At 36.1% G+C, this 16493-nt stretch overlaps 1 protein-coding gene across 2 annotated transcripts; it reads left to right on the top strand.

The window, feature by feature from the left end:
* The first annotated feature begins 2509 nt into the window (after positions 1-2509).
* Positions 2510-15547, top strand: LOC127455231 (2-Hydroxyacid oxidase 1-like). 2 transcript variants are annotated; one of them, XM_051722938.1, is made up of 8 exons: positions 2510-2673; positions 3593-3744; positions 7548-7803; positions 9115-9290; positions 11622-11713; positions 13138-13296; positions 13407-13476; positions 14565-15547. In XM_051722938.1, the coding sequence occupies exons 1-8, from the start codon at positions 2537-2539 to the stop codon at positions 14630-14632; spliced, it is 1110 nt and encodes a 369-aa protein (XP_051578898.1). In that variant the 5' UTR covers positions 2510-2536; the 3' UTR covers positions 14633-15547. The 2 variants fall into 2 exon arrangements, with proteins under 2 accessions (XP_051578898.1, XP_051578899.1); XM_051722939.1 differs by having other exon boundaries at positions 13138-13304.
* Positions 15548-16493: the final 946 nt, after the last annotated feature.

Genomic DNA, 16493 nt, shown 5'->3' with positions numbered 1-16493 from the left:
GGTATGGTATGGTATGGTATGTCATGTTACGTTATATTATTTTATGGTAAGTTATGGTATGGTATTGTATGTCATGGTATGTCATGGTATGTCATGGTACGTCATGTCACGGTATGGTATGGTATGTCATGGTATGGTCATGGTATGGTATGTTATGGTAATGGTATGTCATGTAATGGTATGTCATGGTACGTTATGTTATGTTATTTTATGTAATGTTATGGTATGGTATGTTATGTCATGGTATGTTATGGTTTGTTATGTTATGTTATGGTATGGTATGGTATGGTATGGGATGTCATGGTATGTCATGGTATGGTATGGTATGTCATATGTTATAGTATGGTATGTTATGTAATGGTATGTAATGGCATGTCATGGTATGTCATGTTACATCCATGGTACATTATGTTATGTTATTTTATGTAATGTCATGGTATGGTATGGTATGGTATAGCATGTTATGGCACGTTATGTAATGGTATGTAATGGTATGTCATGTTACGTCATGGTACGTTATGTTATGTTATTTTATGTAATGTTATGGTATGGTATGGTATGGTATGGTATGTGTATGGTATGGTATGTAATGGTATGTCATGGTATGTCATGGTACATCATGGTATGTTATGTTATGTTATGTTATGGTATGTTATGGTATGGTATGGTATTTTATGGTATGGTATATGGTATGGTCATGTCATGTCATGGTATGTTATGTCATGGTATGTCATGTAACATTACCTTATGTTATGACATGTTACGTTATGGTATGGTATGTCATGGTATGGTATGTTATGGTATGGTATGTCATGTTACGTTACATTATTTTATGGTATGTTATGGTATGGTATGGTATGTTATGGTATGTCATGGTACATCATGTTACGTCATGTCACGGTATGGTACGTCATGGTACGTCATGTTACGTCATGTTACTTTATGGTATGTTATGGTATGGTATGTCATGTTACGTCATGGTACGTCATGTTACGTTATGGTCATGGTATGGTATGGTATAGTCATGTCATGGTATATCATGTTACGTCATGGTACGTTATGTTATGTTATGTTATGTTATGGAGTAAATTATTTTTGCATAAAGAAAACAAAGCCTATTTTGGACCATTTAGATTTTCTGCATTGTGACATTATTTTTAAGACGATTAAGCCCATTTTCACCCCAAACTTAATGCAAATATATTCTCATTACTGTAATGTGAAAAATATAATTATGTTTCTTAAATTGTAAAGTATTTGTATATCAAAGCTGTATATCTTTAATCTAAAGAGATCTAAATATTTAAAGAGATATCTAAAAATCTTTAATCAAAAAATCTAAAGAGAATCGCAATTTAAAAGTTAGAATGATTAAATAGGTTTCATTATATTTAAGCAAAATAGAAATTGTTTCCATCTTTTGATTTTTTGAGAAATGTGACCTGACGAATTTAAATAGCAAAAATTGCACTTCGGTATTTTTACTGTGATATAGTAAAAAAAAAAAATAAAAAAAAAATACTGTATTACAGTAATGGAAATATAAAGAGAATCTCAACTGACAATAAAGAGAATTACAAACAACTCCAGAAGTACAATGTCCAAACGCATTACAGTAATTAGAATTGAATCGAAAACAAGAATGATTCTAAAAATCGCCTTTATTTTATTTATGCCAATATACCCAGGTCATATTTCACCCCAAAATCAAAATAAAAAAAATAAAAAATAAAAATGTACTTTAAGAAAACAAAGCCTATTTTTAGTGCCATAATTGTTTTTTTGTTTTTGTATTGTATATATTAATTATATATATATATATATATATATATATATATATATATATATATATATATATATATATATATATATATATATATATATTATTTTCATTACTATAATGTGAGAAATAAAAAATTTATTATTTAAATTGTAAAGTATTTATGTATCAATATGTACTACAATACTTTTTACTGTGATTTAGCAAAAAAAAAAAAAAATAAAATAAAATATTACTGTAGTACACTAATGAAAATCTATTTTAGTTGAATTACAAACAACTCAAAAGTACAACATTCAAACACAGTGGTTTGAAAATAAAAATGATTAAATAGGCAAAATATTATGTGTTTCCATCTTTTGATTTTTGAGTTGAAAAGTGACATGGACATGTTTTTGCAAGATTCACCCATAAAACACACACAGAACAGAATAAATAAAATCTGCTATTCTAATCACCAACTTGACCACACAGATGTGCTCCTTTATTATGTGCCATTTGAATATAAAATAAAACACTTTAAGTGCACATTACGTACAGACCGTATTGATTTTTACTCAGTTCTGTGTAGGTTGTTTCACATATGTATGAGTCCCTCACTACAGCTGTGTCAGGGGCCAAAGGGACCGTCACTGGATAAACATTAGTAGAAAAACTCCAGAAAGTTAACTTCACGAGTTAATTATTTATAAGTGGCTGTATGATCTTTGTGAAATCCAGCAGCTTGAAGTGGCTTTGAGTCACATCAGTGGAAACATGTCAGACAAGCTCGTGTGTGTCGTAGATTATGAACTCCAAGCTAAAAGACTATTACCAAAGTCAGTTTTCGATTATTATTTCTCTGGAGCAGATGAGCAGCAGACTCTAAGAGATAATGTAGCCGCGTTCTCAAGGTATGTGAAAATAATACATGGTAATATATGTAAGGTAGATTTTCATATTCTCTAATGCATTATTGCAATTTTTTGTAATGGTCATTATTTTCAAAGATGATTCTGATTAAATTCTCATTATCGTAATACTGTATTTTTTTGTTAATATCAAACTATCATAATGTTGACAAAAATGACTCTTCTTCTAAATGTTTTTGCCCTAATTGTAGACTCTTGGGTTATTTGGGGTCAGTTATGGTGAGTTATAATTATGTACATTTATCTTGGCCTCGAGCGCTCATGTGGGTGTATGAACACGCCAGCAGAAGAGCTTACAGTAAAGTCAGCAGAGGAGAGACTAAAATTACCCTGATGAATATTGCTATATTAGTCATATATTCATACACATTTTAGAGAAATGTGCAACATGACATCCTTCGAGGTCACACGTATCCATTATGAAAAGTTTAGTGAGCTGTGGTCACTTGAGTCACAAAATTAACATAATTATGAACTCATAAATGGACTGTCTAAAGGACCATCCAGGATATGATCATATGACTATATTGTACAACAGGCCACAGAGAAATTTACATTAACAATAAATGTATGTAGAAACATAGAACAGATGTGGATATAGAGGAGACTGGGGCTAGTTGTCACAGGGGTTATATCTCAGCAGTCTCTAGTAGTGGCTATCCACGTTAATTTCTAACACCTACTACAAAACGGTCTTAAATTATGATATTTTTTGTGAATTCTATTGTAAAAACTAAAATTGATATTTTTTTGCTATATGTAAACACTGTATGTGGACACAATCAAACCACACTGGTATACATTTAGGTGAGGGTCAACTATATAATGGAAGTACCATAAGATTGCACAACAGTTACTTTAGCAATTTCTGAATATAATTTCTCCCTGCTGTGTCCTGTAGGTGGTGCATTTACCCTCGTGTGCTCAGAGATGTGTCCACAGTGGACATGTCCTGTACAGTTCTGGGACAGAGAGTCAGTATGCCCATCTGTGTGGCGGCTACTGCCATGCAGCGGATGGCTCATCCTGATGGAGAAACAGCCACTGCTAGAGGTCAGACATCAAAAGATTATTCCACAGTTAGAGGCTTCACATTTATGTGTAACTAAGTAAATAATTACCATAAACAACCACATGGTGGCGCCATAAGCCTTTCCTGCATTTTACAGTCACCCCTGCTCATAACACTATGTAACACAATTTTTGTTCCTGGGTAGTAAGTGTTATTTCCAGATTGCTTATGCCTCAAAAGTATAGAAAATGGCTATTATTCCCCACAAACTTTGCTTTTGTGACCAGGACAGTGATATTTTAAAATGTACCTATTTCCAATGAGAAAACGGGCGAATTTGTGTCTTTTCGTTCACATAAAGTCAGAAAAAAACAACATATGAATCCAAAATCCTTCTTTATCTGTGGTTTGACGAAGACACCGGCTTTGACCTTTGCCTCAGACAGCTTAGGGAAGAAATCTTGAAGGTACAAATTGTTTCATAAGGCCCAATTTGATGTGCAATGGTGGCATCAGCACCTTCCGGGGGTCCACCAGTGGCTCCCACTTGACGTTGTTCCTCCCCACAGAGAACTCGGTCCACTGTGGCCAGTCCCGCCTGTGGTAGTGCGCCTTGGTGTCCCTGCTGTCCCAAAGGCAAAGATAGCAGGGAAACTTGGTAAAACCGCCTTGGAGACCCATCAGGAATGCCACCATTTTGAAGTCTCCTATGACCTTCCAGCCGTACTCATCATACTTCAAGGTGTCCAGCAAGGTCTTGATATATATCCACTTAGGCAGCTGGAACTAAACTGAACTGGTGGGCTTAAGGCCCCTGTATTTATACTACTATTTATATTACTGGAAAGTTCTAGAAGTTACTCCAAGTTTACCCAGCACTGAATCTATCTGGAATGTTCTGGAAAATAGGTACATTTTAAAATATCACTGTCCTGGTCACAAAAGCAAAGTTTGTGGGGAATAATAGCCATTTTCTATACTTTTGAGGCATAAGCAATTAGGAGTGTAATCACTCTCATATAACTGTTACAAATATCATCATAACATAGTTTCCACCAAAATACCATAACACAAGATACTTGTGAGAAATTTGCAGAAAAACGCGCAGTTACACAATAAGTACATTGTATTGTATGCATTTAATGTTAGAATATAGAAGTTAAAGACATTTCATATAAAGTGAGACCAAATCTTATTCTTGATGAGAATTTTTGTTTTGTTTTCCTGTAAAAATATATACAAATACTTTTAAACAAGATACATTTATCTTATTTTAAAAGCAACACTGCATAATATTTTTGTAGGCTTTTTTCAGAGAATATATTTTTAATATGTGTATTATGTCTTCCTGTACTGGTAGATTTTTTTCACATTTATTAAATATATGAACTTGTTTATAGTCAAAACAAGTGAAAAAAAAATCTGATCTGAAGAAGTAATCCAAAGTATTGAGATTACGTTACTGACTTTGAGTAATCTAATATATTACAAATGACATTTTACAGCATGTATTGTGTAATCTGTAGTGAGATACATTTGAAAAGTAACCCTCCCAACACTGCACTTGACTGAATGTGTCTATTTGTCTGTCTGTTTTTCTGTCTCTCTATCCATCTGTCTGTCTGTTTATCTGTCTGTCTGTCTCTTTATCTGTCTGTCTTTATCTGTCTATCTGTAAATCCATCTGTCTCTCTATTCATCTGTCTGTTTATCTATCTGTCTGTCTGTCCATCTGTCTGTCTGTCTCTCTGTCCATCTGTCTGTCTGTCTCTCTGTATGTCTGTTTATCTGTCTGTCTGTCTATCTGTTTGTCTGTATGTCTATCCATCTGTCTATATATCTGTCTGTTTTTCTGTCTGTCTGTCTTTCTGTCTACCTGTCTGTCTCTCTATCCGTCCATCTGTCTGTTTCTCTATCCATCTGTCTGTTCCTCTGTCTGTTTGTCTATCTATCTCTCTGTTTGTCTGTCTGTCTGTCTTCCTGTCTATTTATCTGTGTATCTAACTACCTGTCTGTCTGTCTGTCTGTCTGTTCGTCTGCCTCTCTGTTTGTCTGTATGTCTATCCATCTGTCTATATATCTGTCTGTTTTTCTGTCTGTCTCTCTACCTGTCTGTCTCTCTATCCATCCGTCTGTCTGTTTCTCTATCCATCTGTTTGTCTGTATGTCTGTCTCTCTGTCTATGTGTCTGTCTGTCAATCTATCTGTCCATCTGTGTATCTCTATCTGTCTTTCTCTCTGTCCGTCTGTATGTCTGTCTGTCTCTCTATCCATCTGTCTCTCTATTCATCTGTCTGTTTATCTATCTGTCTGTCTGTTCATCTGTCTGTCTGTCTATCTATCTATCTGTTTGTCTGTCTCTCTGTATGTCTGTTTATCTGTCTGTCTGTCTGTTTTTCTGTCTGTCTGTCTCTCTGTCTACCTGTCTGTCTCTCTATCTGTTCGTCTGTCTGTTTCTCTATCCATCTGTCTGTTTGTCTGTCTGTTTGTCTATCTATCTCTCTGTCTGTCTGTCTTCCTGTCTGTCTTCCTGTCTATCTATCTGTCTGTCTGTCTGTCTGTCTGTTCGTCTGCCTCTCTGTTTGTCTGTCTGTCTATCCATCTGTCTATATATCTGTCTGTTTTTCTGTCTGTCTCTCTACCTGTCTGTCTCTCTATCCATCCGTCTGTCTGTTTCTCTATCCATCTGTTTGTCTGTATGTCTGTCTCTCTGTCTATGTGTCTGTCTGTCAATCTATCTGTCCATCTGTGTATCTCTATCTGTCTTTCTCTCTGTCCGTCTGTATGTCTGTCTGTCTCTCTATCCATCTGTCTCTCTATTCATCTGTCTGTTTATCTATCTGTCTGTCTGTTCATCTGTCTGTCTGTCTATCTATCTATCTGTTTGTCTGTCTCTCTGTATGTCTGTTTATCTGTCTGTCTGTCTGTTTTTCTGTCTGTCTGTCTCTCTGTCTACCTGTCTGTCTCTCTATCTGTTCGTCTGTCTGTTTCTCTATCCATCTGTCTGTTTGTCTGTCTGTTTGTCTATCTATCTCTCTGTCTGTCTGTCTGTCTGTCTGTCTTCCTGTCTATCTATCTGTCTGTCTGTCTGTCTGTCTGTTCGTCTGCCTCTCTGTTTGTCTGTCTGTCTATCCATCTGTCTATATATATCTGTCTGTTTTTCTGTCTGTCTCTCTATCTGTCTGTCTGTTTTTCTGTCTCTCTATCCATCTGTTTGTCTGTATGTCTCTCTATATGTCTGTGTCTCTGTCTGTCAATCTATCTGTCCGTCTGTGTATCTCTGTCTGTTTTTCTCTCTATCCGTCTGTATGTCTGTCTGTCTCTCTATTCATCTGTCTGTTTATCTATCTATCTGTCTGTCCATCTGTCTCTCTGTCCATCTGTCTGTCTGTTTATCTGTCTATCTGTATGTCCATCTGTCTCTCTATTCATCTGTCTATCTATCTGTCTGTCTGTCCATCTGTCTGTCTGTCTATCTATCCATTTGTTTGTCTGTCTCTCTGTATGTCTGTCTGTCTGTCTGTCTGTCTGTCTCTCTATCCGTCCGTCCGTCTGTCTGTTTCTCTATCCATCTGTTCATCTGTCTGTTTGTCTATCTCTCTGTCTGTCTGTCTGTCTGTCCGTCTATCCATCTGTCTATATATCTGTCTGTTTTTCTGTCTGTCTGTCTACCTGTCTGTCTCTATCCGTCCATCTGTCTGTTTCTCTATCCATCTCTCTGTCTGTCTGTCTGTTTATCCATGTGTCTGTTTGTCTATCTCTATGTCTGTCTGTCTGTCTTCCTGTCTATCTAACTACCTGTCTGTCTGTTTGTCTGTCTGTCTGTCTATCTATCTGTATATAGCTTGCCTGTCCGCTGACACAGGTATGATGTTGAGTTCATGGGCGACATCCACCATAGAGGAAGTAGCAGCCTCCGCACCTGGAGTCGTGCGCTGGATGCAGCTGTACATTTATAAAGACCGGGCACTGACTCAGTTGCTGGTCAGGAGAGCAGAGGACGCTGGGTATAAGGGTATCTTTGTCACAGTGGACACACCTTATCTTGGCAGGCGACGTGATGACGTGCGCAACCGATTTAAGCTGCCCTCTCATTTGAGGTAAAAACTGAGACAACCACGTGACGTATGCGTGTGCCAAGAGCATGCTTTACAGTCACAAGTGGATGTGTTTGTGTGTGAATGTGTCCTCATAGACACTGTGTGAATTCTTATCAGATTTGAAATCAGAATATATATTTAGAAACTTTAGTATATAATTTTTGCAATCTGCAAATGGTGATTCTATTCTAATCACATCTTTAGCAGTTGCATACATCAAATAAAACATATTCTTAAAGGGATAGTTCACTAAAAAAATGAAAATTCTGTCATATTTTACTTGCCATCATGTTGTTCCAAACCTGTATGACTTTCTTCTATGGAACATGAAATAAGATCTTAGACAGACTGACAGTGTCGGTCACCATTACCTTTCACTGAACAGTAAAAAAGATGCAATTAAAGTCAATGGTGACCATATCAACGACATAGCAATGCCCTAGATCACCCATGGAACCCCATAGTTACAGCCTAGCCACCACTCAGAATACCTTAGCAACTGCATACCAATGCTTTTGCAAACACTTACAACACCCCAGCATTGCCGGTAGTGAGTTTTGCATGGGCAAACACCACTCACATTTTCTTCAAAAAGATAAGTTAAACTTTCAATATCATCTTCAATCAAGCAACTCCTTTTGTTTACACTTTTAAAAACCGTGAAAAAAGATGCTGCATAGTCATGATTGACTGAATGAAATATGATAAGCTATATGATATAATTCTTGTGAGTTTCCCCCCATTCATGAATTATTTTACAGTTTTGTTGTCCCTTGAAAGCCAAACCTTGCTTTATGTATTTATGGAGACAGAAATCTCTGTCTTAAACCAGGAAACCATACAGTAGATCACACCGCTTCTGGGGATTAATATTAACCGCTTTCCCTCAGTCAACACTCGCTACATTATACTTTTTATGTGAGGAAACGTTCAGATATCAGCAGTTCTTCAGATGTGCCAACAGCCTACCGACTATAAAAAAGCCCTCATGAAAGTAAAACCTTCCTGCTCCGAATCCCACGAGGTGAATTACGGCGATTAGAAATCTGAAATCAGAAAAAGCACCACCTCTCGACCGTATATTTCAGTGCAAGTGCCTCCGTTTCCATCAACAGTGACACACTATGAACTTCAGCTCAACTCTCCCGGAGATCTTTCGCTCGGCCGCTGCAAATCAAAGTGCGCCCACAGCAACAAGTTGCCATTGAGCGGGACTCCGGTGTTTGGATAAAACCCCAGTTCTGCTTTCATACAGTGACCAAAAACAACACTCACAGGACTAATTCCATTTTGCACTCTCGTGTTTCCCAGGATGGCCAATTTTGTATCCCCTGATTTAGCGTTCTCCTCAAAAGAGGGTTATGGTGAGGACAGCGGCCTAGCGGTCTACGTGACTCAGGCGATAGATCCCACAGTGAAATGGGAGGACATCGCTTGGCTAAAAAGAATGACTTCTCTGCCCGTGGTGGTCAAAGGGGTTTTGAGAGGTAAGTGAGTGCTCAGAACTGCATTGAGAATGCTCTTTAGATTCCTGAATGTGAACTGAGTTTGAACAGAGGTGGCAAAACAACAGAATGCAGAACTGGATTGGAATATATATATATATTTTTTTTTTTAAGGAATATTCCGGGTTCAATACAAGTTAATCTCAATTGACAGCATTTGTGGCACAATTTTGATTACCATGAAATTAACTTTGACTCATCCCTCGTTTTCTTAAAAAAAAATAAAAATAAAGCAAAAATCTGGGCTACAGTGGGACACTTACAACAGAAGTGAATGGGGCCAATCCGTAACCATTAAAATACACACTGTTTCAAAGTAAAGCCACAAAATCTTAATAATATGCATGCTAAAATGATAGTTCACCCAAAAAAAATACTTTAAATAATTCTCTTATAATTTACTCACCCTCATGCCATCTCAGACGTGTGCTCTCTTTACATTGTGACTTAGCATCTCATAATTTCAACTTTTTATCTTTTTATGAGATTAAAAATTCAAAATTTTGTTATAAAAAGTCATTATAATATAAAAAGTCAAAATTTGAGATAAAAAGTAATCTCATAATTATGATTTTATATTTTATAATTATGATTCAGTAACTCATAATAATGAACTGGGTATCTCAAAATTATGATTTAGCATTGACTTTTTGCCTCATAATTTTGACATCGTTTTTCATAATTATGACTTTTTATCTAATAACTATAAGTCATATTTATGAGATGCTAAATCATAATTATGAGATATAAAGACAAAAATTATGAGATAATAAACATCTAATGATTATGATTTAGTATTTCATAATTAAGATTTAGAATCTCATTATTTTGACTTAGCGTCTCATAATTTCAACTTTTATCTCAAAATTTTGATTTACCAAATTTTATTTATTTATTTATTTTTTTTATGTGGTGGAAATGGGCATGCTATTTTCCTGTCTGCATTTTAAATGCTGTAACAATTGCTCATACTTTGGATTAATATTTTTTTTTCAAAATATTGGTTTGCTCTGTGGACATGAATAATGCATCAAATCATGTGTCTTGATGGTGACTTCCTCTTCCTGTAATTGTAATTCAGCTTCCTGTGGGATGTGGCCAATTCAATTAAAATGAACGGAGAACGAGACAAGACAATTCTTCCAGTAAATTCAGAATTCTACCCAACCCTGGACTGCAGGAGTCTGTGCTCATCTCTTGCCTGGAATGCTCACTGTCCGCTGATATAGAACGACTAATTTGCATAATCTAATCAAAACAGAGCAGATAATTGACCCGTCTGTCAGCAGGGGAGCGCTAATTAAAGATAATGTATCATTTATCTCCCGGAAGGAAAAGCAGTCAGAAGTGTTGACTCTTTGCGGCAAGGTTATCTTGACAAAGTCTTGAAACCTCACTGTTATTTGTGTCTTGAGATAAACTTTTATCTTTAAAGTCTTTTTAGCTTTGGAAATAGCAGATTCTTTCAATAAAAAGCAGCTTTAACGTAGTGACCACAAACATTTGTTTTACTTTAGCGCCGCCAGGCAATGGATATAAATGTCTTTCCTGAAAAACTCAGGAAATGTATGTCGGGGGGGGTGGAGGGGGGGTGGGCATGGGGTATTAGGGATCGTCATCAGTTATTTTAGCTCATGTGTGAAGCATAATTTAACTTGAAAAGGTCTATCTTCTCCTCTTGGACTCTGTTTAAAGGAAAACGCAGTTTAATCATATTCAAGGCTGTTCCGTGCAGAACACTTTTGAGGTTAAATTACATCGAAAAATTTACAATTACACTTGTTGCAAAAGTCGCCACCATGATGCTAGAGTTTTGTGGATGGTTGCCAGGGTGTTCAGCATGGTTGCTAGGTGATTAGTTACTGGCCCAAGTCAAAAAAGCCTCCATGATAGTCTGGTCTCTAGATATGGTTAGTGTCCCCCCTTAAATGTAAGTCTATGGGTTTTTTGGATGTTTCATAATCTACCAGGTGAATATCACAAGTCTAAATGCTTGGAAAAGTGATAATGCATCTCTCACCAACAAGACACATGATTTGAGGCATTCATGTCTGCTGAACAAACCAATTAAAAAAAAAAAAGCACTAACCCAAAGTACAAGCAATTGTTATAGTGATGCTTACCTATAAACCTCTTAAATGCAGATAGAAAAATAGCATTGTGTCCCAGAAATGAAATGTTTCTCCATCCAAAATAAATTACGACTTCAAATTGCAGCTCCTATTTTTTATCATAGAATGAGACAACTCAAAACTGCTGATAATGCTTTAGAAGAACCACAGTGATGAACATAATGGTGAATCTCTGTTTTAGCTGACGATGCCAAAGAAGCTCTGAAATATGGGGTGGATGGAATACTTGTGTCAAACCATGGAGCACGACAGCTTGACGGGGTTCCAGCCACCGTAAGTGTCTATTGAAGAAACAAGGCATAATTGTTCTCAAGAGACCTCCATCTCTCAAGTCCTCTTTGCAATCTTTTGCGGTTGCAAATTGCATCTTTGATACTTTGAAATACGGTCGCTGGTTTACCAAAGTGAAGGCCAAACAAAGGTTTGGACTCAACCTCAACTTTTATGTTGAAATTAGAGCGCTTAGAAGTCCAAAATTGAAGAACATCAAATGTAGTGTGAAAAATGGCTCTGAATAAAGACTCCAACACTTGTGCTATATAATTAGTGCTATGATTGATCTACGGTAGCTTCTGGACCTTTCTGGAACTTTCAAAGATGAAGTAGCAGTTCTGTCCAATGTAAAGAAAATCACAAATCAGATAGCTTTCATACCTCAATTGTGTATCCTTGAGACAAAAGGAGACATTTGCTTAAGTCTCTTGCTTCTATAATGTTTCTCCTGAGAAATAGACCCTAGTAATCTCACATGTGTCTCTTCTAGAGCTCCAGAAGAGATCTCGACAATGTCTCAAACTGTGCTCATGTTTACCGTGAAAGTCAAAGATTTCAATACGAATGCAAACATTTCTAATCAAATCCTTCCAAGGCCACACAATCTGAGCTATGCAATCTACATAAATGTATAGCTTTATACTCCTACTGTACTCTATTGTAACTTCTCTTTTATGCTTCAGTAACTGCTGCCCCAAATAGGTAAAAAAAGTTATATGTGCTTTTACCTTAGGAAGTTCTCTAAAACATGAGCTATTGTTTACTTGTCTGTGAGCTTGCTTATTATATACTTAGATGTCCAGAACAAAATATGCCATTTAGAAGGAAAGCATGCAAAAGAAGTCATTATAAAATATTTTATCAACGATTGTTTTTATATCATGGCAAAGGGAAGGATCTCAGCTTTCTAATGACACCTAAAGTGAGCTTCTAGTCCACTCAGAGGCCGAGATATTCGATGAAATAACAAGGATGGTGCTTGAACTGAAAATTAGACTGAACGTCAATGGACGAGCAAATCTGTGAGGGCTAAAATGCGTAGAGCGCCACCTACATTTCAGATCTGTATATTGTGATTAGTCTTTTGAAAGTGAGGTTGAGGGAACAGAACCAGAATTACATGTTTACAAAGTTAGAAAAAAAAAAAAGATATATATATTCAAAAATGTTCTGTTTATCATAAGATTATAAACACATACAATATTATTTATGAATAATTAGTCTTTCTTTTTTTATTTGGGTGGTTCTCTGAAAAATGAGACCACTTTTTTGTAGTTAGTCCACATGGTGAGCTTTTAAATTTGAGTGTGAAAAATTGCAGGCGGTAGCCCAATAATCCACAAGAGTTTAAGGGATTAAGTGACATTTTCCACTAGGTGACTGTTGTACTTGTTCATGTAATATGATGGTTTATGCCAGTGCAGATTGATGCCTTGCCTGAAATCGTGGAGGCCGTAGAGGGCAAGGTGGAAGTGTTCCTGGACGGAGGGGTACGCACAGGCACAGATGTGCTGAAAGCTCTGGCGTTGGGGGCTAAAGCTGTCTTTGTAGGGAGACCCGTCCTGTGGGCACTGGCCTGTGAGGTGACACAGTAAATACAGAATTACTGGAGGTGTACTGTATGTTGGAAACATACTTGAGGAAGTACTGCAGGTCATAATATCTGACAGGAAATTGCTCTTCCTGTTTATAGGGCGATAAAGGTGTCAGCAATGTGCTGCATTTACTACGAGAGGAACTACACCTTGCACTAGCGCTTACAGGTAAGGTTTGTTTCAGATTAAATATAGTAATCAGAGTAAATGCACAGGTGTTTTAAAATAAAACAAAATTAAAACATAAAAAGTATAAATATACAATATATTCAAATATAAATATGTAAAATACATAATAAAAATGTTTAAATATATTTTAAAAATATAAAAAACATACTGTTTATAATAAAGAAGTAGAGAAAGCACACTGAACTGTCATTATGGTTGCATAAATTCACTTATACAACAGACACTTCTGACTCTAAATTCTGTTTGGATGAAGCCGTTGTAAAATGCCAATAAACACACACCTGAGGTAAGTAGTGATGTTGCTTGGTAACTGTTAACAGCCTACATTTAGAGCTAATGAACCATATTACTTGGAGAAAAATTGGTAATAATAAAACATTTAATTGTTTATTGAATATTGGTGTCTTTTATCATATTACTATTGTACAACAATAAACAGCCACTCAGTGCCATGCATAAAAAATACCATAAAAATAAGCAAGTAAATACATTGTTTATATAAAAAGTAGAAAAAGCATGTTGAACTGTCATAAAAAGTTGCATAACTTCACTAGTATGCATTTATTTCTATTTATTTATTTATTATACTTTTAATGCCATATCAGTATCAAAGGCTATTTTCATCACAAAATCAAAGTAGTTTGAGAAAACATAAATTCACTAGTTAAATTAATCCTATGTTTTTGAAACCAATGTAAAATGCAGATAAACACACACATGTGACCCTGCTGTGAATGCTTTTTTGTGTCCTCCGGAGCTGTTTTTAATATTTGTTTCTACGTAACCCTGTGCAAGACGGATGTCTTTGGCCATAAGGCTGCATCTTGCTATTGTTTCAGCATCTCACGCACCACGTTTCTTAAGATGTTTTGTGGAGGAATAAAAGAAGCCAAACTTCTAAAAACGCAAAATAAACACAACAGGGTGATTCAAGACTTTATGATAAAAGATGCTACAATCATTTGACTGTGCAGTACATTATCCCCTTATGTAATACACAGCCTCTCATGGCATATTGCTTTAATTTACTCTATAAATGTGATATACTGCTGTGGACTGTTTTTCAGGATGTCGCTCGCTGGAGGAAGTCAACAGATCACTTTTGAGAAGATCTGAACTCACTTCAAGGATCTAAAGATGACTGCTTGCTATCAGTGATTGGACCAACTACTAGCGCTATTCAGATTAACTCAGGACAGATTAAGCATTAAGAATAAAACATTTCTAAAGTCAGTGATTCATGTAAAATGTAAAATAAATGCATGTTAAAAAGTATTGTAAAAATATATTAAAAGCATGCTTTTTTCCCCATTAGTTTCTAGTTTGTACAAACCTACCACACATGAGCACAATAATCATTCCTCTTTGCTTAATGCATGTAATGTTCAGTAATCAGTTCACTGTAGAGTTTTGTGACTCCTCCAGTTTCCTCACTGTCTGAACACTGACAACAGAATGGACTAGATATTTAAAGGAATAGTTTACCAGAAAATGAAAATTATGTCACACTCTCCCTCATGTTGTTCAAGACCTGTATGGCCTTCTTCCATGGAATCTCCAAGCCACTCTTTTAAAGCCATTGTTTGACTTCAGAAGACTTGGAATATAGAGAACAAGTCACGTGGACTACTTTTATGGTGCTTATTTGTCCTTTTGTTTGGAGCATGACAGCCTGTGGTCACTGTGCACTTTCATTACATGGAAAAGTTTAGCTCAGAGATTCTTCTAAGCATTTGTGTTCCATGAAAGTAAGAAAGTCAAAACGGTTTGGAACGACATGAGGGTGAGTAAATGATGCATTCTTGGACAAACAAACCCTTTAAATCAATGTAAATGGTAATGTAACTAATACAAGCAAGTCACAGTTTCTCAAAGCATTTGTCTTGCAATACTGTTTTATTTTCTATTATGTTACGGATTAGTAAAATAATTAATAATTAATGAAGATTTGTAACTGTTGATCATGTTTTTTTGGGATTTTTTCCTTAAGCAAGACCCAATCGATACATGTTTATGTTGTCTTAATAAAGCAAGCATACTACGAACTCCATACTACAGACTTTGTTCATGGCTTAACCAAAATCCCTAAACCAAGACCCAAGTTTCCCACTCTGACTCCTCCTACATCCACCAAATTTGGTACAGACCTTCAGACTGTTCTGGAATAGTGTGCTCTGACTTTTCTAACTGATCGGACTTATAGTTTTCCTGTATCTCACCTTCAAAGTGGCCTAAAATCTATTTCTGTTGGACCTGCAAACTGACAAACTGTATTTGTCTAGTTTATGTTATGGCGCTCCAACAATATATCACCATATTGTACTTCTATTTTTCTTTTTTTCTTTTCTTTTTTACAGTAATGATCTCTTGGCCACAAAAAGGTGTCCAGCTATACCATCTCATGAATATGTATAGTCCCTCGATGGAACACGAAAAGGCAAATAGCTCTGTGACAGGTTCTTTACTAGCTCTTTTCTTTACTAGCTCTTTCCATGGTTGAACCACAGGACCTGAATGAAGCCATTATATGCATTGACTGGGAACAGGAAAACAAACTTTGTCAGGATCTGTTCATTAGCACCTAACACTTTGTTTGAACCGCCGTGTGTAGAGGCCAGAAAAGGAGAAGCTTTGGTCCTGCGAAAATCAAACGCAATGCAGTTTATGAGATTATTAAGAAGTTCAGCATCGTTAGAATGCATTCTACACATTGAGATGATAAATGTAAGAGTCTAGCTGACGTCAGCCAAAAAAGGAAAGTCCTTCCTGAGAAGCCTACATTTCTATTTAGATGTATGATTTAAGTAGACAAACTTTTTTCTTTTTTTTCAGTAGCTAATGAACTGTTTATTGAAAAATGTTTATGAATATTGATTTGAAGTGATCACAAATGCTGACACAGCGAGATCGCAATTATCTAAATATAACCTTGCATGCGCACCGCAGAAAATGTGCTGCACTGAAAGATATCATTTGAAAACGGTGTGTTTCTGTGA

The sequence above is a fragment of the Myxocyprinus asiaticus genome, chromosome 17 (genome assembly GCF_019703515.2).
Source record: "Myxocyprinus asiaticus isolate MX2 ecotype Aquarium Trade chromosome 17, UBuf_Myxa_2, whole genome shotgun sequence".
NCBI classification, from domain to species: domain Eukaryota; kingdom Metazoa; phylum Chordata; class Actinopteri; order Cypriniformes; family Catostomidae; genus Myxocyprinus; species Myxocyprinus asiaticus.
The sequence above is the reverse complement of the archived record's forward strand: the minus strand, read 5'-3'. Positions and strand labels throughout refer to the sequence as shown.

Excerpts from the sequence above, each read along its gene's own strand:
- LOC127455231 (XM_051722938.1), top strand. The coding sequence starts at position 2,537 with ATGTCAGACAAGCTCGTGTGTGTCGTAGATTATGAACTCCAAGCTAAA. Across the intron at positions 2,674-3,592 it reads AATGTAGCCGCGTTCTCAAG|GTGGTGCATTTACCCTCGTG; the intron begins GTATGTGAAAAT and ends TGTGTCCTGTAG. Across the intron at positions 11,714-13,137 it reads TTGACGGGGTTCCAGCCACC|ATTGATGCCTTGCCTGAAAT; the intron begins GTAAGTGTCTAT and ends ATGCCAGTGCAG.